Source organism: Rhinopithecus roxellana, chromosome 3 (assembly GCF_007565055.1).
Source record: "Rhinopithecus roxellana isolate Shanxi Qingling chromosome 3, ASM756505v1, whole genome shotgun sequence".
Classification (NCBI taxonomy): domain Eukaryota; kingdom Metazoa; phylum Chordata; class Mammalia; order Primates; family Cercopithecidae; genus Rhinopithecus; species Rhinopithecus roxellana.
In genome coordinates this window covers 137,651,708-137,677,882 of record NC_044551.1, presented here as the reverse complement: position 1 = coordinate 137,677,882, position 26,175 = coordinate 137,651,708, and the positions used below count along the sequence as shown (strand labels likewise).

General features: G+C 34.8%; 1 protein-coding gene across 4 annotated transcripts in view; it reads right to left on the bottom strand.

The window, feature by feature from the left end:
• The window catches only part of TMEM161B (transmembrane protein 161B), a 74,058-nt gene that overhangs the window by 40,254 nt on the left and 7,629 nt on the right, over positions 1–26,175 (bottom strand). For all 4 annotated transcript variants that reach the window (XM_010357618.2, XM_030927585.1, XM_030927587.1 and 1 more), the window contains exon 2: positions 5,851–5,954. In XM_010357618.2, the coding sequence (XP_010355920.1) occupies positions 5,851–5,954 (104 nt within the window). The remainder of the gene's footprint in view (positions 1–5,850; positions 5,955–26,175) is intronic.

The following is a 26,175-nucleotide window of genomic DNA, read 5'->3' as shown; positions in this document are numbered from 1 at the left end:
AATAAATAAGCCTCTCATATTTAAGTTAAATATACAACTTTTCAGTACATAGCTTTTACCTTGGCTACTTGGTGGCTTTTTTCACTTATGCTCAGATTATCTGCAGTGACTCTGATAATAAAGCCAATCTGATATTATACTCTACTAAATAATTAAAATAATTTTTCAATGATCATTCTTACATAAACCTCTAATATAAAATATTATCAGACAACTACAACTCATACTACAACAGTTCAATACCACTGAAAAAATGTGTAGCAGAAAATAATGTCCTGACCTAGACTTTATTTTTAAAATTTAAGTAGCATTTATAGTGTTCTAGAAATTTGAAGAAATAAAACTTTTAGAAATTTAAAATAGAAACCTAAATGTGAGCAAACACAGAAAAGCACAGTTTTGATAACGCAAGCTAAATAAGCTTTAATACATAATCATATAAAACTCTATTTCATGATATACAACATAGGTCACTGCTGAATGTTTATGGTCCCCAACCCCCCAAATTCTTGTGTTGAAATCTAACCCCCAATTTGATGATATTTGGAGGTGGGAACTTTCAGGAGTTACTAGTTCGTGAGAGAGGAGCCCTCATTAATAGGATTACTGCCCTTTTAAAAGGAGGTCAGAGAACTAGCTTGTTCTCTTTCCACGATACAAGAAGTAAGCAGTCTGCAACCTGAGACAGGGTCCTTACCAGAACCTGACCATACTAGCATGCTGACCTCAGACTTCCAGCCTCCAGAACTGAGAAATACATTTCTGCTGTTGATAAGCCACCCAGTCTATGGTACTTTGTAATCGCAGCCCTAACCTACTAAAACAGTCACTAATGACAGTTTTAGTCTCCATTCTAAATCTCTATAATCTTGACCAGTGGCGGGGAGGCTTAAGCGAAAACAAATACCACTTAAAACCTAGACAATCTTTCAGCATAAGTAGCTAAAATACTATTTGTTATACACATTATATACACTTGTTGGAAATTTTGATAGAATATCATGAACATTCTGGAACTGGAAGTTAGAAAAGCTAAGGCAAGGAGAGCAAGGACTCAGGCATTCCATAAGGGTGCTAGCTGAAGGTTTAAACCTTTCCCTTAGGTCATAGGTCCCACCTACTGTGCATTTGAATAGTAGGTTTCTCTCACCAAAGGGAACTTGCGGATTACTGGATCAGGCAACATGCAATAAAGAACAGGCACAAAGAATTAGAGCAATTGAGCAATTGAATATGAAGGTGATATAACACCCTCTTTAATCGATATGGGATGAGACAAAAATCAGAATAAATCTGACCATAATATATTTTCAGTGAGGGACATATGAAGGGAAACAGCAGACAAAAGTAGACTTAGGAAGATAAAAGGGTAGAGAAAAATGCATGAGGTTTGAACTAAGCAATTAGAAAAAACAGAAAGCAGGTTCAGCAAGGAAGCTATCACAGAGAAAAAGCAGTATCCTACTCCTCATGCAAAATCCACTATTCAAATGTACAAAGAATATAACCTAACACTTACCTCTCCAAGAAAAGAGGGGCCAAGCAAACTTCAAAACAAAAAGGAACTTTTATTACAATACAAAGTTGAGAATACTCTGGCTACAAATCAGTGGTATGTGGGACATGATAAGAACGTCTTTAACTGATATGACCAACTGTTAGAACAAGTGTTCCTTAAATGAGGGAAAGCAGTTCACAACAGAGAAGCAACTTCTTAGGATTTTTATTCCCTTTTAGGAAGGAAAGAGAAAGAGATAGTGTGAGGGCATTAGGTTATTAAACTCTACTTAATACTTAGCATGCTTTTGGTAATCAAATGCTGATGTGCCTTTTAATTTGCTTTAAATAAAAGCTGATTATGTTATCATGAAGAATCCATAAGAACATAGCAAGTGAACTGCATACTACTTATAACCTGAAGGATATATGCTAAAAGACAAAGTATGGCTCAAAAAACAAAATAGAAAAGGAAAATAATTTAAGTAAATTACTCTGTAAACTGCCAACAAAAGTCACAGTGATTGTAAAAAAGTTGTATTTGTCTCCCTGACCAAATTTAAAACTCTGTTCAATTATGACAGTTCCAGGACAAGATGTGGAACATCTTGCTGTGAATCAGACTTTCAGTTTCATTTATCAGTGTGTGAAACTGAGTAAATCATTTAAAACTTGTTCTGTCATTTGTAAAAATGGAGATAATATCACCTATGGCAGAAAGCAACTAGGTACTCACCAATCTTGTTTTTTATATCATAAGTATTATTTCCCAGCCTCCCCAGCACTTTGGCCAGAACTAGTCACAGGGCCCCAGCCTATGTAATGTGGCCAAAAATGATGTATCTACTTCTAAGTTTGACACTTTAGAATATCCTGAAAGATCCACAGCTTACTCTCTCTTCACTCACCAACTGGCACAGCAATCTAGCAGGGCACTCCAAGGTAACAGGGGGAACAGAGGAGCCATAAGGGAAGAAGGATAGCTCAGAGGATAGCTGAGCCCTTGAGTCATCATTTTGTGAAGGACCTACCTGGAGAGCTGCCCAATCCCTTTCTGATTCCCCATTTGACCCTGCTTCCTGTCTGAAGAAACTGAGAAACTTTCATTAATTTTATAACACTGAGATTTTGGAAGTTGCAACATATCACCATATCTCCCTAGCTCAATGAACAGATCTAAATGAAACAAAACATTAAAAAAATTGTATCAGTATAAAGTTTTAAACAATTATAAGGGTAATATTAATGGAGTTAAACCAGACTAAAGACTATACACAGTTTCTTTAAAAAAAAAAAAAAGTTTAAAAGAACAGTCTAAAAAAATACTAATAGCAATATGTGTTATTTAACAAGAGCTAGAAAATAAGTCAATTTTTTTAATATTAAAAATCAACAAACTGCTAATTTGTAAGTAAAAGCTGCTTATTCCATCAAGTATAATTGCTTATTTCATCAAGGAAAATGGCTTACTCATTAAGTCAACATACAACTGTCCCCAGGTATCTGAGGGAAATTGAGGGTAGGTGGGGGACCATCCAATACCCACAACACTCCTTCCAGGATACCAAAATCCAAAGATGTTAAAACTCCTTATATAATGAAAGTTTTTATTTGCATACGAACTACATATTCTCCTTTATACATTAAATAATATCTAGGTTTCTTATAATACCTAATACAATGTAGATGCTATATAAATAGTTTTTATAGTGTTTTTTTAAACTTAAATTTGTATTTTTTTTCTGAATATTTTTGATCCACGATTGGCTGGTCAATGAGAGACAGGGACAGATTATTTGACACCAAAAGAGAAGCCATAACTAAAAAAAAAGAACATTTATTTACAATTTAGGATACCAATGGAATACATGAATATTAACATGATATATACAGAAACAAATTTCTTCCGTCATACTCATGATTAATCTCTGTTATCTACACATCTATTTACTTGAATAGTTCTTTTAAATAGTTCTATTCAATATAATCACTCCCAAGCCAGCCTATTCAATATAGTCACTCCCAAGCCATCCTACACTATTCATCATTGTAAAAAAAAATTCATGATCCTCTCCTTAAATTCCTTTAATTCCTTTAAGCATTTATGGACCCTAAAGAATGCCCTCAGATTTCTCAACCCAACTGCATCATATGATTTAAAATGCAAACTGTCATTTCTGATCAGTAATATTTTTACATAGGCAATTTATAATTTTAGGTTTTTTTCTATTAAAACAGGATCATTATATATTACAAAAGGCTCATAAAACAATAATTATGCCAAAAGGATAAAATCAATAATTTTATTCAATTGAGATAAATGACAACATGACCTCAAAATTTCAGGATTTAACATTAAAAAAGGTAAATAATCTTAAAAACAAAACAAAACAAAATTGAGAGGAAATGAAACTGCCTGTAGCAGAAAAGTAACCATTACTAGACTTTCTCGATATCCTTAGACCCTGATATGGCATTAAAGGCAGCATTAATTAACACAAAAGTTAATCTATTTACAAAAGCAAGTCAAGATCACAAAGAAAACCAATTTCGTGTTGCTTTTTAAAGGCTGAGCTTACCCTCAAATTATCTACGTATACTTATGAAACATTCTTATCAGAAAAAGATTTTAAATATAAATCTTCCAATATTAATAAAGATAATCAGGTTTTTGATCTCTCAGGCTTTAGTTTTCACTAGTGAGCACAAATTTTATAGAAATAGATGGAAAGCAGAATATGTAACAAGATGAAAATGTACGTACACTAAAATGGGACAAAATTGTCAAGGTCTTTACAGACAAAGGAGATATGGAAGTGACATTACATCATAAACATAGTTTAGAAACACACAATTCTCAGGAGAAAATAAGCTACCTTAATGTATGTCATGTAGTTTCCTGAGACCCTTTTTACTTCAAATTAATGATAATTTGCCCAGCTGATGTTTATCTTTTCCTGGTCTTCGAAAATGGTTTAGATAAGTGAAATCAGTAAACAAGATAGCACAGGCATATTAAGCCTACACAGTAACAAGAAATAGTTAAAGATTATTGATTTTCACTTATTTTACACTTCACCAAAACTTTAGTCATTATTTATTTTGCTCCTAAAAATGTGCATTTGTGAACAGCTCTCACACATTCATTATACATACACACACCTGTGCATCACATTGTCCCAAACAAATTTTAAACCAGTCTGAATAATATTTTTCAATATTAAACATCAATATGGAAAACGTAGAAAGCATAGAGAAGAATATAAATAATTTAAAACAGAAAATAAATTCTGTGAAGGAAATTTAAGCTTTGTAAATGGGAAGACCCTGAATGAAAAGTGTATTTGTCACGTAGAACATAAAATCATTACTAGGACAGGTATCCATTGTTTCTCTAACTTCAATAGGCCTAACCAAAAGAAAATGGACATATAAAGCAGTAACAAAATTTGGTTATTTAACTGAAATGAATAATTGAAGTAAATAGTCATGGTACCAAATTTATCACTTACCTTTCACAATTACACAGGATTTTAGCACGTTTTTCTGTGTGCAGACTTTCCTTGATTTTGCCCCACTGTATTTATACCTACACTTTTTAAATCTAATATTTTGGGGGGTGGGAGGTACATGTTTCAGCAAGTCGACTTAGCTCCTTTGTGGAAGGAGTAGGGATTGTGAGTTTATAGTGTAGTAGACAAAATTAAAATCCCACAACATAACTTCATCCCCTCCTTGCTAAATTAAACAGTTTAAAATTCTTTGCAGTAAAACTGAGACCTCCTAACATCTGTATTATAATAAATTCTGGACTGGGTCACCAACAGAATATATACGATTTAAGTATTTTCTTCGAACAATGGTAAAAATATTTAAGCACTTGGATTTACAATTTCTTACCCCCTTTTTGACCAAAATTTTTTTAAGGTAATTAGAAAAATATGTGGTGTTTTCAGTGCCCACAGACAGAAAAAAAAAAGGCAGGGGTGAGAGGACTGAATTCTTGTCCACGACCCTATTACCTTTGTGCTAAACAGATAAACTACTAATATCTCAAACTAAGAGTAATAAGGAAGCTATAGCGAGACAATCCCAGAACTCTGGGAAGCTGAGGTGGGAGGACTGCTTGAGGCCAGGAGTTGAAGAATAGCCTGGGCAACATAGCAAGGTCTTGTCTCCACAGAAAAAAAAAAACAACAAAAAAACAATTAATTTTTTAAGAGAAATAAGAAAGCTAGATTTTTCTTATGACTTCCCTTTGTTATACTCTTAGAAACCGTAATTAGGAAGTTAATCAGTTTGGTAAACTAGAGATTGAAAGTGCCAGGTGAAATCAGCCTATCCTTGCCTTACCTGCCATTACAGAGTAGCCATCGAGCAAGAGAATAGTGAGGTATAATCTTCTGCATGACACTGGCCATCACCATGGTAACAACCAGCTGTATACCTATCACACCCTGTGTAAAAAAAACAAACAAGTTTAATAATGAGTGAATTTGGATTTGGGGACATTGCTGGAAAACTTTCTGTACATTTTGAAAATTACATTTTAAAAAAATGAGTTTACTATTAAAATACATTACTCTCAGCCCTCCATATCTGCAGGCTCCACAACTGCAGATCAGAAATACGCAGGAAAAAAATACAGTAAAAAATAATACCATTTAAAATATATTACAAATTTTAAAATTAAAGTATAACTATCAACATAGCATTTACATTGTATTAGGTATTATAAGTAATCTAGAGATGATTTCAAGTATACAGGGGGAAGTGCATAGGTTATATGCAAATACTATGTCATTTTATATAAGGGACTTAAGCATCCTCAGATTTTGGTATGGGGTGGTCCTGGGATAAATTCCCTGTGGACACTGAGGGACAACTGTTAAATTCTGGCAATTAGGTATTCAAGATCACATAGTTTAATATAAACTTAAAATGAATTGGCATACACATCTATAATCTATTCTCAAGAAATGTTCTGCATAAATTAAGGATATCAAAATGAAGTGCAAAGTGGTATCTTCATCCTTCTCCAATTTACTCAACACACTAAAAACATTAGCTTGACAAGCTTTAAAAGTAATATGCCTGTTTTTAATCCTAGGTGGTAGTGATCATAAACCATTAACTGCACTAAATGTGATGGCAGAACTGGCCTGAAAGTCACTAATAAAGAAAACTGAACTCATGCTGTTACCACCCACTTCCAGTGAATGAGTCATAATGTCCAACAATCCTCTTAGTTTACTCTCATCAGTCCCTCCCATATTCTCCATGATGGCTAATTTGAACCTTCTTTCCTCTCCTCACCCCTCCAACTCCCTTCAAACGTCTAACTCTCCACTCGGTAGAGGACATCTATCTACTTTACAGGAAAAACAGATACAATCAAATGGGAACCCTCTCACTTCCCACCAATAAGCTCACAAAGTCACTTGTATCTACATCTGTCTTTTCTTATACCCCAGAAATAATAGAGCATCTTCTATAGAAAGCAAATCTCTGTATCTATGCTTTAGAGCCCACCCTCTTTGATTTTCAGGAACTTCTGCCATTGAATAGTCTTCCTCTATCTTCTTTAATCTCTTCTCTATTTTGAATCCTTCCTATCAGCATTGTGTAATATCTGTAAGTCTCTTTCATTTTTTTCTAAAGAATAACAGTAATTTCCCCATTTGACAGCATTCTCTCAACCTCATATTCACAGCCACTTTTCAAGACTTGTTCTTACTGTTTCCATTTTCTCCTATCTCCCACACAGTATCCATCTGACTTTTACTTCAGCATATTCCACTGAAACATATACCATAAAGGAAGATCACTCTATCTTGACAAATTATTTTTCCTCAACTTAAATCTCAGTAGTATACTTCACGGTACACCACGTTCCTTGCTTTATTACTACATTGAGGATCAATCCTTTACCCTACCCTTTGCTGGCTCCTCCTCTAGCCAAGCACTCCAAAAACAAAGTTGAATTCCTACCTCAAACCTAATATACCAAAAAAGCACTTAAAAATGTTAAAAAAAATCTAAGAAGAAAAAACAGTATGGCCTATTGGTTTAAGAAAATGGATTCTGAACCCAAACTGCCTCAGTTATAAGCTGATCTCCATCACCTACTAGCTATATGACTTTGGACATGTTATTTAATTAAACATTCTGCAAGTCTAGTTCCCCTTCTATAAAATGGAGTTAGAAATTCCATCTACTTCATCAAGCGGTGGTTAGAAACTGTGCCTGGTACAAAGTTATGTTAGTACTATTTGTTTTTATTGTCATTGTTATTATCACTACTAGAAGACAAAATTTTTCTTACGATGTCAAGAATAAAGACTTTCAAAAAGAGATAGCAGTCTCCTAAATGATAAAGAAGACCAAAACAAATTGAAAAAATAACATAAAATTTCTGCATGAAGAAACTATAATATAAACAAAGTAAAAACATTAACTGGGGAAAAGTATAACTCATCACAAAGAGATAAATTTACTTATTGGATATTATAGAGATTATAAATTAATTAGTAAAAGATCAATTGCCTAATTTAAGAAAGAAAAAAATATATCCGGACAATTCTCAAAAAAGAAATTAAAAATGGTTCTTAAACAGGACTATTTTATTTATTTATTTAACTTTTATTTTAGGTTCAGGGGTACATGTGCAGGTTTGTTATATGGTAAATTGCATGTCACAGTGGTTTGGGGTACAAATTATTTCATCACCTAGGTAATGAGCATAGTACCTGATAGGTAGTTTTTCAATCATCACCCTCCTCCTACCCTCCATCCTCAAGTAGGCCCTAGTGTATGTTGTTCCCTTCTTTGTGTTAATGTAAAGTCAGTGTTTAGCTCTCACTTATAAATGAGAATATGTAGTATTTGGTTTTCTGTTTTTTTGCATAATTTTGCTCAGGATAAAGGCCTCAAACTCCATCCATGTTGCTTCAATGGACATGATCCCATTCTTTTAAAGGCTGTATAGTATTCCATGGTATATACGTATTTAACACCACATTTTCTTTATCTAGTCTACCATTGATGGGCATTAGGTTGATTCCATGTCTTCGCTATTGTGAACAGTGCTGCAATGAACACATGCATGCATGCGTGTTTACAGTAGAATGATTTGATTTATAGTCCCTTGAATGTAAATCCAATAATGGGATTGCTGGGTCAAATGGTAATCTGTTTTAAGTTATTTGAGAAGTCGCCAAACTGCTTTGCACAATGGCTGAACTAAATTACATTCCCACCAGCAGTGCATAAGTGATTCCTTATCTCCATAACCTCACCAGCATCTGTGATATTTTGACTTTTTATTAACAGCCATTCTGACTGGTGTGAGAGACACTGTCTCACTGTGGTTTTGATTTACATTTCTCTAATGATTAGTGATGTTGAGCATTTTTTTCATATGCTTGTTGGCCACATAAATGTCTTCGTTTGAAAAGTGTCCCTTGCCCACTTTTTCTGAAAAGTGTCATGTCCTTTGCCCACTTTTTGAATGGGTTGTCTGGTTTTTGCTTGCAAATTTGTTTAAGTGCCTTATACATTCGGAATATTATACCTTTGCCAGATCCACAGTTTGCAAATATTTTCTCCCATTCTGCAGGTTGTCTGTTTACTCTGTTGATAGTTTCTTTTACTGTGCAGAAGCTCTTTAAAAGAGTATAATTAGGTCCCATCTGCCAATTTTTGTTATTGTTGTAATTGTTTTTGGCATATTTGTCAGGAAGTCTTTCCCAGGTCCTGTGTCCAGGATAGTATTTCTTAGGTTATCTTCCAGGGTTTTTATTGTTTTTTTATTTTAGGTTTAAGTTTTTAATCCATTTTAAGTTGATTTTTGTACATGGTATAAGGAAAGGGTCCAGCTTTAATCTTCTGTATGTGGCTTGCAGTTATCCCAGCACAATTTACTGAACAGGAAATCTTTCCCCATTGCTTGTTTCTATTGATTTTGTCAAAGATCACATGGTTGTAGGTGTGGGGCATTATTTCTGAGTTCCTATGCTGCTCCATTGGTCTACGTGTCTTTTTTTGTACCACTACCATGACGTTTTGGTTACTATAGTCTTGTGGTATAATGTGAAGTCGAAGCTTTGTTTTTTTGTTTTGCTTAGGACTGCCTCGGCTATTATTTGAGCTTTTTTGGTTCCATACGAGCTTTTCTGGTTTCATATGAATTAAAATAGTTTTTTCTAATTCTGTGAAGAATGTCACTGGTAGTTTTGATAGGAATAGCATTGAATCTGTACACTGCTTTGGGTAGTATGGCCATTTGGACAATATTAATTCTTTCTATCCATGAGCATGGAATGCTTTTCCAGTTTGTTGACGTTATCTCTGATTTCTTTGAGCAGTATTTTGTAATTCCGGTTATACAGGTCTTTCACTTCCTTAGTTAGTTGTAATCCTAGGTATTTTACTCTTTTTGTGTCTATTGTGAGTCAGATTGCATTCTTGACCTGGCTGTCAACTTGGTGTTGATGTATACGAATGCTACTGATTTTTATACATTGATTTTGTGTCCTAAAGCTTTGCTCAAGTTGTGTGTCAGATTAAGGAGCTTTTGGGCACAGACTATGGGGTTTTCTAGATATAGAATCATGTCATCTGCAAACAGGGATAAAAAGAACAAAACTAGAGGTATCATGTTACCCAACTGTTTTTAAAATGTCTACCAAACCTGACTCAATTATGGTTTTATTTGTGGATATTTTAATGTCTTAAACTCTATCAACTAGGTTAAAGTTCAGTTCATTTTTCTACTGACCTAACATCAAAGGTTGCATTTTTCACCCTTTTCTTTCACATTTCCTATCATTTGAATTTACTATCCTATTTTCTGTGTAGTTTGTGATAGAAGTTCTACAATCTCCATACAATGAATGCCATTACAAAGAACTCTTTTGGGCAGAACAAGACCAAGATATACATTAGTAAGTATGCCAGAAGGTTGGTCTATTTGAGATTATAGACTTAAAAGCAAGAGACCATTTTATAGTCATGGAAAGTTTTGTGGACAAAGTGAACATCAGCCTAGCTTTGAAAGAAGTGACAGCATTACACAGAATCTTCAAGGTAATAATTCAGTAAAATCTCTCACAAACATATATAATAATTTATTGAGTATGTGATTTCTGCTCCTTAACAGCAAAAATTATGTGTCAGTCACAACTACTAGTCACAGCTGTTAAATGGTATTTCAGAAAGACTGACCTAGAAGATACATACGAGACAGTGTATAAACTGGGGAAGAGGGCATCTTGCCCAACTCTCCCCTTCCTCCAAATCACCAAACATGATGAGATACTGCTGATAGATCTATCTTTAAAGATGTAAATTATATTAAGGCAAAAACAAACAAGCAAAAATCAGTGAGCTGGATTGACTAGAATTAGGAAATACCAACTAGCTTTCTGTAATAATCCAGACAAGAAATGATGAAACTTTAAATTACAGTGGTATCTTCGGTACCCAGAAGAGAAATACACTTTAGAGACATTGTTGGAGAATTCAGAGACTGATCAAACATAAAAGCAAAGAAGAAATTAAAGAGACTGACCCTAAGAAAGGCAAACATCATACTATAGTTGGTACATTCTCATTGTTAATGTTTGACTAAAATAATGTTCAATACAAAAATGTAACCTCACTCTCTTTACTATGCCACTTCTGTCTTCTTATATGAGGCTGAAAATAATTTCCCAAAACATCACCTGAATACTGTGCTAAAAAAAATATATTATTATATTCTTCTGTATAAGTCAACAGATCTATCCTACAATGTATCTGCTCTTAGGTGACTAAATATGTGCTACTGGAAAAAAAAAAAAAAAAAGTAACTTTTATTCCAATACAGGAATCTACACAAGCTTTTGGAGAGAGAATTTTTAAATTATGTGGAAAACAGTTCACCACAGTTGCTCCTTTTCATATACATTTAAAAACGAATCCTCAGAATATACTTTCAAAATAGCAATCATTTTAGAGAATTATATGTATTATAAATTTAATATATTATTAATGTTGAACTTAAAATCAACTTTTAAGATATTACTATGCAATTGACAATTACAGTGTACATGCCAGGGATTAATGTATTAATGTATAAAGTACTCAGCTCATTAACTAAGAAATACAATCATTTAAAATTCAAAAACAAACCATTCCAATAACCTGTCTCACCAACCAATTTAGTGTCACTGTGTAAGTTTATACAAAAGCAGAACTTTGAAATTTTCAAAAATCAAATATCCTGAATATTCTTCATAATTTTTAATTAAAGGAGAATGCTTAAATAAATTTATCCATAATCTTAAACATAAATTTCACAATAGAAAACTGGTCAAATGAGCAGAGATGCAATGAAAATACCAAGTCTACCATGGCTGAGGTCTCAAACACACAACCATATGGGTCATTGATTCAAGTAGCCTTAATGGTTTCATTAACACTTCAAAACAATAACTGACCAAAGAGATGGTTTCTGTCTGGATTCAATGCCTCTAGGCACTGATTTTCTTGATAACTGGAACTGAGGAAAGCCATTTAAAAAATAGCTCATAAGCCCCAAGAAGGGTGAAACATTGGGGTAACTTAGGTTCCAACCTTTCCACATCTATTGTTAATAAGGCCATGAAGAGCAAGAAAAACTTATCTGCCTTTAGTCTCTAAAAGAATTATCCTTACAATTTTTGTAATAGTTTCTTGGAAGGTTACAAAAATTCTTACCAAGAAAAATTAAACAATTCTCCAAGAAATAAAATGTACCAAATAACAGTATTTTGTCTTGCTTTATTAATACTGAAAATAAAACTCTAAAAATTTAAATACAAACATGCTGCAATTTATAAATTCAAACTTTGAGTATTGTGTCAACCTCAGGAGTTGACATTTATGTTTCATTAAACTAGCTTTCCTGCTGACAGACTGAAACAAAGCATACATTGTTTACTACTGAAAGGCATATTTGCATATATACTTGAGACTCAGACCACCCCGAATGGTTTCAGTTATCTCCCTAAATAAGTTAGAAAAGAGAAAATAAAAAAGAGGATATTATATCCCAATGACCTTCCTATTCATTTGTTTCTTGACTGTTTACGTGTTTTAGTGACAGCATGATATGTTGAGACAGGCTTCTTAGGGATGCTCATATAATTTATACTATAAAAGAATATGTAAACTGTCATTTCAACCCAGGTTCACATAAAATTTAGAATTCACACTAGACGTATTTAAACAAGCCATCTTTGAACAATTTATGTATAAGGAAAACAGGGTCCAAACAACAAACATGACTCAACTACCCGGTTACTGATGTATCTGGCACCCAGACAATTTCCAACTCAATGCTTTTTTTCACCAGTCTATTTGGTGTATTCAGTGAACATTTATTGAACAACAAACTACATGTGTGGGGCACTGGATCACTAACAATGGGGGAAAAGCACACAGTCCCTGCCATCAATAAGCAGCCAGTTCACTAGGAGAGTAAATGGAGCATTACAATACAATTGTAATGGTACTGCAATTGTAATTGCTTACAATACAATGTAATAAGAAGACAGGAAGAGGATTCTATGAGAACACAGCAAAAGAAGAGAGAAACTATTGACAGCAAAAAGGTGTAAAAGGGCATTTGGAAGGTAATGTATGAGTCAAGACCCAGTGGACTGAAGTTTTGTGAATCATCAGTGATGTCTGCCTCACATGGAAAGATCTAGATAAAAATCAAGGATTCCATTCTTACATCATATCCTGGGTCCCCAAAAGACAGAAACACTACAGGACAAAATAGTGAATTTCACTGTAAGGACATTTTTCCAAGGCTGGTGGACAACCCAAAGTAAATAAGCCCATTCTTCCCACAGGAGTCTCACTTCTCAGTGGGAGGTAGGATGTTTCCATACCTTCCAGGTGGTCAAAAGCATGCTTTTCTTATCTAAATATGCAAAAACCTGAATATCCCCTCCATAACTGCCATTAGCCAACCCTAAAAGTATATCTCCTATTACACACCAAGGCTAAAATTTCTCTCATAATGCCAAATAATTTCTGATGTCTCCAAAAGTAAAAAAAAAGTCAGGTAACACTACACAAAACAGAGCATCAACTTCGATTCTGAGAGGGATTGCTCTGCTTACAATTCTTGCGGTTCCATGAGGAAAACAGAGGTTTCTCCCAAAATCGCGGTACCTCTGTTTTTCCCAAGGAGACCCAGGCTGCCAGAAACTGCCTTAGGTCATCTCATGTGGGCATCAAGGGTAGTAAGAGGACAGACAGAAGCAAATGGAGAAACAATTCAGTTGACTGAGAAAAAAAAAAAACAAAAAACTTCCTCAAAAAAACAAGATCCAAGAAGACAAAAAAAGCTTATAAAGGCCTTTTAAATATATGTATAGCTTACCTACCAGCTTTTAATTCACCTTTTAACCACAGAACTCTTTTAAATCTCTTATTACCAGACTCCAGCCAGGACAAACAGATGACACCTCTGGCTTTTAAGTCTTCTGTCCCCCCGCTCCCCAATAAGCATTAATTAAGATCATGACTTAACCACAGACACACTAGGTATTTCCAAAGAAACGAAAAGTGGTTTTATAAATGGCAAAGTGGCACAAAGAAAGGAAAGTTTGGCGATGCAAACTGGATACAACTCACATTTCTGTCTGGCCACATTCTCTAGAGTCTCAGTTTCCCAGCTAATCATCTACATACAAAGGCCTCAAAGCCCTGTATGCCCTCTACAGAAAGAAAGCAGGAAATGGAAAGCTGTCCATGGAAGGGAAAAGGGTCAATAAGAGGCAAAATGTCTCACAACCGTCAAACCAGAAAGGTTTCGATCCCTAAACCAGGTATTCAATCCAGGCCATCACCATGAAAGGCAAAATCCTTAGCTACTGAGCTACAGTGCTGGGCAGTCACCATTACTCTTCCCAGAAGGAGCCTAGCACAGTCATTTTTGAGCTTGCAAAAGCATTTCTAACTGCACAAGGGGATTCTCAAGGCTAGTCATGACACTATTATTTAACCTCTTTTCAATTGTTTAGAATACAAAATTTCTAAAATCTTTTTTTCTTTCAATCGTGTACTTAGTTCCAATGGCAACTCAACCCAAAAACTTTTTTTAAAACTCAGATGGTAATTTTCCAGGGTTTTACCACATAAGCAAGAGGTATTTCCAGAGAAGGAGTAGAGGAAGCATCCTTACTCACCAGAATTATCCTTGATAATTCTTTCTCAGAAAGAATGGGCTTAAGATAGCAAAAAAACAATAAAAGGCCCATAGGGATGGGACCTCTTAAGACAAAACTCACTGAAGGACTGGATACACTGGGGCCAAAAAGTATGCTGGCCTTTCTCAGACTTTCAGTCCTTTCAGATCAGCTGCCTCACATGAACCCCAAAACTCCTAACTCCAGATGGCAGAGACCAAGAGAGAGTATCCCCACGTGGTCACAAAGTCAAGCTCCATGGACACAAAAGAAGACAAGAGGGAAACCTCATCCCATTTTTGCCTCAGAAACCCACAACAAAGTTTTAACTAACCAATCTGCAGGGCCAGCTGGACCAGAAGGCTTGCAGGGGTCCTATACCTATGTTCTATCCTATGGTATCCTTCACCATGATAAAACAACACAGAAAGACACCAGATTCATTACAGCCTAAGACTAGACTCATAAATCTTTTTTCCCATTAATCAAAATCTTGCAAAGGAGACAAACAGTGATTTTTACCATCCACTCTGCCAGTTTGCGCGCGCGCGCACACACACACACAGAGAGAGAGAGAGAGAGAGAGAGAGAGAGAGAGAGAGAGAGAGAGAGAGAGAGGGAGAGAGAAAGAAAGAGAGACCGAGAGACCGAGACCAGAAGCCTGGCTGGTAAGAAATTCTTACCCTTTTGTTAGCTTGCTGGGTTTCTAGGTTCCCTCTTTCTGAGTGGCTTTGGTGACGGGGCCAAGACATGTTACAAAAGAAAAATCATCCTTTTCCATTTCATAGAACTATAGGCAAAAGTCTCCCATTAACATTTCCCATTCCAGCCAGAGTGATATACATGTAAGAAAACACAGACAAAGACAGACAAGAAGCCTCTCAGAACCAGAATACAGACCAGAAGAGTGTTTTTCCAAAAAAGCCCTTGCTCTCCATCCAACTGGAGAGAAATCTCGCTAAACCAAGACTCTGTACAATCTAGGGAGAGCTAGGTTGGCCCAAAAGGGGCCAACCAGAACAGGAGAAGGAAGAGGACGTTAGTAGTGCTTTGTACGCTTACCAGCCCAATTTAAAGACATCTTCCAGGAACTGTTTCTTCACTGCAATCAGGCCCAAGCACAAAGGGTTGACCACATCTCATTGGCAGAGACCGTATCAGAGACGGCCCTCAGTTCGAGACAAATAAGCAACTGTCTGAGCTCACCCCCAGTTCCACTGTACCAGTGGAAAGCTGACAAATAGCAGACAGGCACCCAGAAGCGCAGACCCCAGACAAGCCCCTAAATTTATAATTGCCTGATGGGCTCTTCCTGACTGCTGCATAGACAATATCAATTTACAGAGATCACGGCACTGCAATAAAAAGTTTACTTAATGCAAGGCCAGTCACATGGAAGAAATGGCTCAACTGACTGAGTGAGACCGATTTGAGTGAGAAGTGACTGATTTGAGACTGATCACGCCCGAAGTCTCAGAGGCTAAAAGCTTTTGTGGACAATTTGGTGGACAGTGGGGCTAGGGAATGGGGACTGCTGCTTGGTTGGGGATGAAATCATAGGGGTTTAGAAAACAGAAGTCGGCTCCATACACTCAACTGGGACACAGGACCAGATGAGTCATGAGTCACAGTCTGCATGTGGTCAGTCTGAAAAACATCTCAAAAAAAACCATCTTAGGTATTAAAATAGTGATGTTATCTACAGGAGTAATTGGGGAAGTCATAAATCTTATGACTTCTGGCCACATGACTCCTGAGCAATGAAGGATTATAAAAACTACATCTACATCTTAATAGAACTCAGGCTCCTCCCATAATTCTAATCTTGTGGTCTTTCACTAGTCTTAAATGGCAGTTTCAGGTGGTTTTAACAGGAAGGGATTAGTTTTAGGAAGGAACTATTATCATCCTAGCTTCAAAGTTAAACTATAAAGTAAATGCCTCCCAAGGCTAGCCTGGCCTATGCCCAAAAATGGCCTAGGACAGCTTGGAGGTTAGAAGCAAGATGGAGTCACCTATGTCAGATTTCTCTTACTGTCATAATTTCACAAAGGTGGTTTCAAAAAGAACTACATATCAATATAAATTACATAACAAATGATTTATGATCTTATTAATGTTAAAAATCACTGTAAATTCAAATTATGTCACCACAAAAATTATATCTATAAATAGAAAAAGCATATGAAAATTCAATGAATGAACGCAGCTACTATAAAAGAATTTGTCTTAACAGAGCTTAAAACCCAAGATTAACATATTACGTAACAATAAATATACATATTAAAATAATATTTGAGCACAAAATTGCACAGTACTATGAATATGGGTTGTAGAAATTTTTTAAATTGGATAAAGTTTCATATGGTAGATGAAACCTAAAGATAGAAACTAAAATCACATAGAAAAGTAAAGAGAAGGGAACTTCAGGCTAAATGACAAGCATGAACACAGAAGGTACATGCAACAGCAAAACACCTAGCTCAACCAAAGCAAACTTAGTAAATAAAAAGGAACTGTGGAAAATAGGATGAAGACTGAATTTTAGCTCCTTGAGTCTTTAAAACCAAGAGAAGGTATTTTAGCTGAAATGTTTAATAGAAAGATCACCTAGGACTTCTAAACAGGCAGGAGTAGGGAGCTGAAATAATTCAAGTAACACATGATGAAAATTAGACATAGCGATATATTCATCAATTAAAGATAAAAACTAAGATAAACGTAGTTGAAACAAAAAGAAAGAACAAAAATAAAAGCTACTTCAGAAGAAAACCAAACTCTGAATGTGACTGAACATAAAGCATAAAACAACTGTAGAATAAAACTGAGGAATGCTTCAAAGGTTATTTCAAGATGGTTTAGTTTGGATGATTGGTAGAATACTAGAACCACTGACAGGAAAAGTTGTTGACTGAAAGAAACTCACGAAGAAGGCTGACAAGCTTCAGACAGGCCTCCCAACAGGCCTCCCAAGGAAAGCACCTGGGTGCATCCTCAGCTTTTCCGAACACGCAGCAAATAGGCTTTTGCTAATATATAAAGGATGATCAATCTTTATGCATTGACAGACTGGTTGTAATAAGATTTGTGAGAGTTTTGTCACTTAATATACAGTGAAACAAACTATGAAGTGGATCAGATATTTAGGTTTTCTAAGTGTTCCATTCGATTACTGTCTTAATGTATACTGGAAGCTAAATTAGAAACAGGATGCTTGGTGAGTAGTGATTTAGGGCAGAAAGGAGCAAATATCATTAAAGGATATTTCATTCAAGGAGTGATGAAAGTCTGATGAAATATACAAAATACCACTCTGGAGTGTAGAATACTCTCAACCCCCAAATGATTTTGGGTAAATTACATTCATTTCTAGCTATTTTTATTGATATATTCTTTCTTTAGATAAAGCCTATCGAAAAATTACTCTCTTTGGATATGTAAATACCATTAATTTGGCTACAATCTAGTCTACCATGGGTCCTGGAAGGAATACTTAACTCATTTCTTTCATCATATGTGGATTTTATCAAACACTGTTTAAGTGTTAATCACTCCTCACTGCCACCTACAAATAAAATATAAGTGGTATGGTAGAGATCAATCTCTAATGTTATGGGAACACTCCAAAAGAGTGATTAAATATACAAAGGAGGTCTGGGAAATACTGGTTCACAGAGGTGACATCTGAACCAGTTTGATAAGGTTTAAAAGAGTATTCCACTATCAGAACAGGAAAAGAAGAGAAGGTCAGGCAGTTATACCTACCTGTACAAAGACAAAGAGAACAAACGGCACAATCCAGAAATAATGTGAAGTTCCACATGACTAGACTTTGGTATGGATTGCACATAATGGATTCTTCTGCAAGTACTTGGAAATAATCCCAGGATATAAAGCCTGGAAGTAACCAAATCAAACATGTTTTGGAGAAATGACTCTGCAACTATAATGGGAAAAAATAAATTGAAGTGGTAAAAGTAATTGGAAGCAAGGAACTATATTAGAAATCCACTGAAATAGTCCAAGCAATACCATAAAAGCTTGAACCAAAACAGTTTCTAAATCAAAAGCAAAATTTTTAAAATTAAAACTTTTAGAGAAAAAATAAATTAGGTATGTGATTAGTAATTACCTCTGCAAGTTTCAGTAAGATAAGACTTAGGTGATTATGTAAATATATTTATTATATATGAGAAATGTACATGCTTAAAGCAAAAGGGAAGGAACCAATGTTAGGGAGGTGCTGAAGAGTTACATGTGGGAATTTAATTGCTTAAGGGTCAGAAATAGATGAGATAAAAAACATAAAGAAGTTTATCTATTACAAGATCTCATACATCCTACTGAATTGAAAGCACAAATAGGTATGGAGATGTATTAATTCTGAACACAGAGGTCTCACAGTTTATATGAATTTGATCAGGGTAGTGGAAAAACCAGGTCAAGGTTCTAGATCTCCTACCTTCCAGCAGATAGGAAGTTATCTTAAGAACTTATTATAGATTATTTCAAAATTCAAAATTCTCAGATCATCTCCTAAGAACCACAATGGGGTAAGGAGTTGAGCTGTAAAAGAAAGGAGGGGAAGAAGGGACAGCTAAAATTTGTGAAAATTTTGACAAAAGAGGAATATAGAATTGATTGAATGATCGTCAAGCACCTGCAAATCTGCATGATTCAGCATATTAGGTAAAAGCATCAGAAAAATGATTGATTTAGCAGGATGTGGTGGCTCATGTCCATAATCTCAACACTTTGGGAGGCCAAGGCAGGAGGATTACTTGAGGCAAGAAGTTCAAGACCAGCCTGGGCAACATAGCAAGACACCCCTCTACCAGAAATAAAAACAAAAAAACTAGCTTGGTATGGTGGCATGTGCTTGTAATCCCTGCTATTCAGAAGGCTGAGGTGAATCACTTGAGCCCAGTAGGTTGAGACTGCAGTGAGCCATGAGCGCACCACTGTACTCCAGCCTGACAAAGTGAGACCCTCTGTATCCATAAAAAAAAATTTGAGGGGGGAAAAAAAAAGATTGATTATTATGAGACCTTATACAGGTTACAAGAATAGGAAAATCCAGGATGATTAAGTGGGCAATCAAAAGAACCAAAGAAAGCACCAAAATAGACAAAGTTTGAAAGAAAAACCTGAAGAACAACTACACCAAGATCAGGGTCTTCAAAGGAGGAAAAAAATGTCATGTCATAAGATAAAAACCAGGATTACCACTCTGGTAATATGACTAAGAGGTCTAGAAACTTGAGAAGAAAAGTGTGATGAAACTACGTATGTGGAACTGATGGACCCAAAATGGGTTTTTGAAGATGGTTATTTCCAATAGGTTCTTTAGTACGTCTGAAGATTGTCTATATTTAATCCAAAAGAGAAATTCTCCCATATAATGCCAAAGCTGATAAAAGCAGCATAAAACAATCATGATGAGACCAGCAGACTTCCTTCCCATAAAGCTTCTCTAGTATCCCACTACCGTGGCCTTTACTGGTTTTCTAACATACCTGCAGCCCTTACAGACCGTAAACTGGACTGGAAGTAAAAACTGGGGGTGGGGAGCTATACTAAATATGAAATGAAAGAACAGAAAGATTTGGTAGAAAAGCAGCTAAAGAATAAGATCACCTATTGATATCTAGTATACATTTATTGGTTGAATCCTATGAAATTGCTAATGCTTAATTGTCTTGACCTACAAAATGGCAATTTCATATAGTTCACCTTAATATTACAACTAGAATTACATATAAAACGTAATTGTCAACAACTATAATTTGAACTCAGATAAATTTCCAAATGTAATTGTTTACAGAATTAATTGGGTTTGTCAGCACCAATGTTTTATAGCATAAAATACATTTTTAATTTCCGTAAGAAGTGAAAGCATATTTTTTTTTGCCATTTTCTAAATCAGAAAAACAAGAAATTTAATGTCCTTTCAAAGGTCAAAAAGCATAAATCCTCAATACCTCAAAATAGCTTTTTGACCCTTTCAAAGGTCAAAAAGCATAAATCCTCAATACCTCAAAATAGCTTTTTGACCCTTTCAAAGGTCAAAAAGCATAAATCCTCGATGCCTAGATACGTTCTAAATTTTTTAAAGATTAGAACTATAACAGTAGAATGTGTGAAGTTGACGTAACTATCTTAAAAAATACTAGCTCTAGACTTTCGGATAAAGATGACGATACAAAATCATTTATCAGATTTTGATTAAATTTAGAAATAAAAAGACATTTTCCGTAGTACAAATGATAAGGCAAATGGAAGACCAACAACAAAGAAGGCAAGGAAAAAGATATTTTTTCATAAGAATAGAAGACATTCTAATTAAACATAAGACATAAACCATTTTAACATATTGGTGTTCAAATTAAATTGTTTATTTTAAAATTTAACTTTCCACAGTTAAAAGAGGTTGAATAAATAATGTAATACCTCATATCAAGCAATGCCATAGTCATTAAAATGTTGACAAGGAAGAAAATATTCTTAAACATATTAACAACCCACTTCATCTCTAGCCAAGACATGCATAAATGTTTCACTATAGTACTAAAAAGTAACAAATAAAAGGTTCAATGGAAGAAAGCTTCCTAAATTCTGCCACTCTTCTTTAAGAGCATTTTCTAACATTATAGAAAACATCTCTACAGGTATATATTCAAAGAAGTCATTAGCCAAAATCAATTAATGAAAAGACATATTTGACATGTACAAATCAGCTTGTTTAGACCAACTGCTACTCAGTCTTCAACATTTATGTGCACTATGAAACGTTCGTTGATTTTCCAACTTCTACTAAAGAACATATGCATAACTCCAAAATAACCTGTATCATGCTCAATTGTGACCACTAATTTAAGGGTCTCTCCCCCTCTAAAATGGCATTCATCTCATTTCTTCAGCCTCCACTCCCAGGATGGTGGGAGATGACAGATATTCAACACAAGTTGAATAAATCTTTACCTTTTGATAAAATAAATGGATAAAACATAAATTTTTCCCACTGTTCTTCACTGCATTCAGGTTCCTATTGTGTGTCACACACTAAGCTTTAGCATAAGGAAAATTATTTACTTTAAAAGATAAGAAATTGTGCTTTCTACATACAACATATTGTGCTTTCTCCTTTCTCAAAGGAAGGAGTATATCTGTTTTTACAAGACAATCTTCTCAGTTTAATGCGATAGCTTTGTGTTACAAATACTTACCTTTTAAGGCCAGGTGCGGTGGCTAAGGCCTGTAATCTCAGGGCTTTGGAAGCCTGAGTCAGGCAGATCACTCGAGGTCAGTAATTCCAGACCAGACTGGCCAACATGGTGAAACCTCCTCACTAGTAAAAATACGAAAATTAGCCAGGAGTAGCAGCGACAGCCTGTAATCCCAGCTACGTGGGAGACTGAGGCACGAGAATCACAAGAATCACTTGAACCCAGGAGGCACAGGTTGCAGTGAGCCGAGATCACACCACTGCACTCCAGCCTGGGCAACAGAGCGAGAATTTGTCTCAAAAAACAAACAAACAAACAAAATATTTCCTTTAAACAAACTAAAAATCAAAACTTTGCTCAAAGTGCACTGATAAAGCTTCATTAAACAAATTTAATATAAAAATTTCAGCTTAACTAAATTTTAAGCCATACACAAAAGCCAAGAAAATTTAATGTGTACCCCTAATGTTAACTGTTAGGTAAATGCATTCATTGTAAATATTTTTAAAGCATTAAATAATTAAACACGCTAGGCTCGAAATAGTTCTGTCAATAACTAGCTACACAGCAATTAGAAAAGCTCTCCCTGGGATTCATTCCTTATCTACAAAATGACAAGGCTGGCAAATGATCTCCAAAATACCAAACAGATCATATTGTCTATGATTGCAATATTTTAGCTAAATACACAATTAATCACTGGCATTCACAGATTTAACATTTCTAAACCACCAAAAAAGCCTGTGTAATTATTGCTAATGGCAAGGAATAATTCTTCCTCATAAAGATTAAATGAGCTAATATTTATAAGACCTGAAAGGAAATCAGAGTTCCAAATTAAAGGAGTACACCTAGCCCACCACCCATTATATTCATCTCAATTAGTAGTTTGTGGGTATTTCTCTCAGGAAAGACTTGTGAATGCCAACAGTTCCATAGTTTAAAAAAAAATCTCTCTCTCAGATACGTGGCCAATCCTCTCTTTTTAAATGATTCATTTTCTTTATAATCCAAACGTTTTCTTTTTAGTGGCTATCAAGAGAAAGAACTATGATGACATTAAACACTTCTGATAAGAATGATTAAGTGGGAAGCTCTCTATTAAAATCAAGAATAAGCATTCAGTAAATGTTAGTTGAAATCAAATTAGAAAATAGTTTGAATCATCAAGAACTAAATGCCTCAATTAAAGTTATGACCTGCAGTACAATGAATGTTTTTAAAGCTTGCTTATCTGTCCCTACTAACTAGAAAACATATTTTGTTGGTAATTATTTTTAATTCCCGTTATCCAGGCTCTTTTCTACTTTTTCTTAAAAACTGTGATAAGAAAAGACCTCTACATTCGACATGCAATATCCTACCCAAACAACTAAACTGTCTAGTAATAACTGATACAATGAAGCTTCGTTGTCCTGATGTTAATTAATCTTCTCAGAAGAAGGAAGGAGGAAGTAAGCATTAATTTAAACATAAGTAAAATTCTAGTAATAAATTTAACCATCAATAAAAACAAATCTTTCAAGGAAAAAATGTCATGCTTTCTCTTGACCAAGGGCGAATGCAGAAACAAATGGTTCTAGTTATGGAACATGAATACTTAAATACATATCCCCATAAACCATAAGAATTTGATCATTTATGTTCATTGTAAAAAGGCCTCAAATCTCCAGAAATAATAAAATTACTCCATAATAGTAAAGGTAATGAAGTCTTGGCTTCAGTAAAATAACCTTGCTGTATGACTTTTTCTTCTAGAAAAAGAAAGCAGGAAACTATGGCATTGCTTTTTCTAAGTAGTTCAGTACATTGGGGCAAGTGGTGGCAATCACCAGGTAAAAGATAACAAAAATCAGCTAAGCGCTGTGTAAAGGGCAGACATAAGATAGCTATATAAACAAATAATTTAGATTAGTATTTCAAAGGGCTTCTAACTACTTATCACAAAGATAAAAGTATTAATCTTACTTTAAAAACAGCCATAGCCTTATGGTATCAAATACTCATGGCATTAACTGTTGGCAGTCTATAATCATATATTTATAAAATGGAGCAGAACAGCTTGTTAAAGTTCCTTCTTCATAAGCCACTTCTACCAGTAGAGAAAAATCTCCCTTCCTCTGCAGTGCCACTTACTATTTATCTCATCTCCTCTTCACAATCCGAACCTCTCTACTTCCAAAAATTTACTAGAACATCCCATCATTATTGTCTCTTTTTCCTCTAAAGGATTTCTGTGATAAGTAAGTAAATTATTAAACACCTGTGAAGCAGTAACATGGGAATATGACCTATGAAATTCTCCTAGCAGTAAAATCCCTTAAAGGAACTATGTCTGCTGAATGTATGGAAGGAAAGGCAAGGTACTCTACAAGACTACATTCTTCTTTGCAACCTGAAGAAGAAACAAAGTTCTAGTTGCAAATAGCCCAAGTGGAAAGAAGAGTCCTCAGGAAAAGAACTGGGATAACTGTGAGATAGGCTTGGAACAAGTGCAACTCACTAAATGCTTACACTTATAAGAAATTCAGGTTCAGCAGAACTCCTCATCCCCAATTTCTCAAATTGCTCTTCAACTCATCAGTGTTACTAGAAGTGCATCTTCAGGCCTAAGAGAAATTAAAGCTTTGGTGTAAAGCAGTGCCTTAAGTGGATGCAGTTAAGGTAGAAGAAATATGAAAGAATCTTTTGACTTACTGCAGCAGTGGCACATATGTCTGACACCTAGTTAGAAATGTCAATCAGTACTGCTATGCCGGATAGTAATGATTAATTGCTTGAATAATATAGAGATATATTAGGTATTAACTAGGTTTGGGAAACATTTTCTAAAAATACCATTACTAACTATGATTTCTATAGGAAAATGTTTTTGCATTTCAAACACGAGATTGAACTTGTGAAATTCAATCTTTTCATAAGTTGAATCTTACTCAAGATAAACAAGTCAGACTGGCACAACAACACAATGGACAAGAAGCCTGTGTTAAAAGCCAAACTCTGTCATCACTAGCTGTGTGATTTTGGACAAGGTAATCTAATCTTGCTGTGGCTGTGCCTCCATTTCTATATCTGTAAGATAAGAAGTTTAAAAAAACAGAATTTAACTACTTCATAAAGATGTAAATGAGTCAATATAAGTGGAATGTAGAATAATACCTGGTAAATATTAAATGCAAAATAAATGCAGCTGTTATCGTTATTGAGGAAAAGTAAAATTTAATTTCTTACCCACCAGACATACTGTTACTCACCCTTAAAAATCTAATCTAAACCTTTCTTTACGAAACCCTTCTCGAATTCCATAGAAACTGAATATTCTTCTCTTTGTATCCTATACTGTACATTCAGCTAAATGTTCATCAACAGTATTTCCAAATTTACACAATCAGAATCACAGAAACTTGAATCAAACTATAAAAATCATAGAATTCTAGTTCAAGCACACTTTTAATGCCATGTATTTATTTTTACTTTTCAAATAGTCATTTTTAGTTTTTGTTCTGTGTTTTATAACAGTCAGGGTCTCACTCTGTTTCTCTGGCTGGAGCACAGCAGCATGATTACAGCTCACTGCAATCTCAAACTCCTGGGCTCAAGTGATCTACCTACCTCAGCCTCCCAAGTAGCTGGAACTACAAGTGCTTGCCAGCACGCCTCACGCACATCGATTTTCATAATGATTAAGAATGTTTTTAATTTAAAGTAAGATACTAAGATCCCAAGTCTCAGTATCAAAGTAGCAAAAGTTTAAACTGTTTTAGGTTTTCTAAATCTTATAGTTTATAGCCAAAACGCAAAAGATATTTAACCTACTTTAACAACAGAGCTACTATGTCTGTTTTATATAATTAAAATATAATTAAAAGATGTGAACATAAAAATAATTGGGTAAGTGAGTTGTAATTGTATTCTCTAAGAACTGCAATAACTTAAAAGACTAAAAATAGGTGGCATATCCTGGAACTAATAAGCAATTATAGCAAGGTTGCAGGATACAAAGTTAATATACAAGTCAATCACTTTCTACATACTAGCAATGAACAAGTGGAATTTGAAATTAAAAATACTACTTACATTAGCACCCAGAAAAAAAATGAATACTAACGGATAAATCTAATAAAATACGCCAAGATCTGTATGAAGAAAACTACAAAACTCTGATGACTGAAACCAAAGAACTAAATAAATGGAGAGATATTCCACGTTCATGAAAAGGATATTAC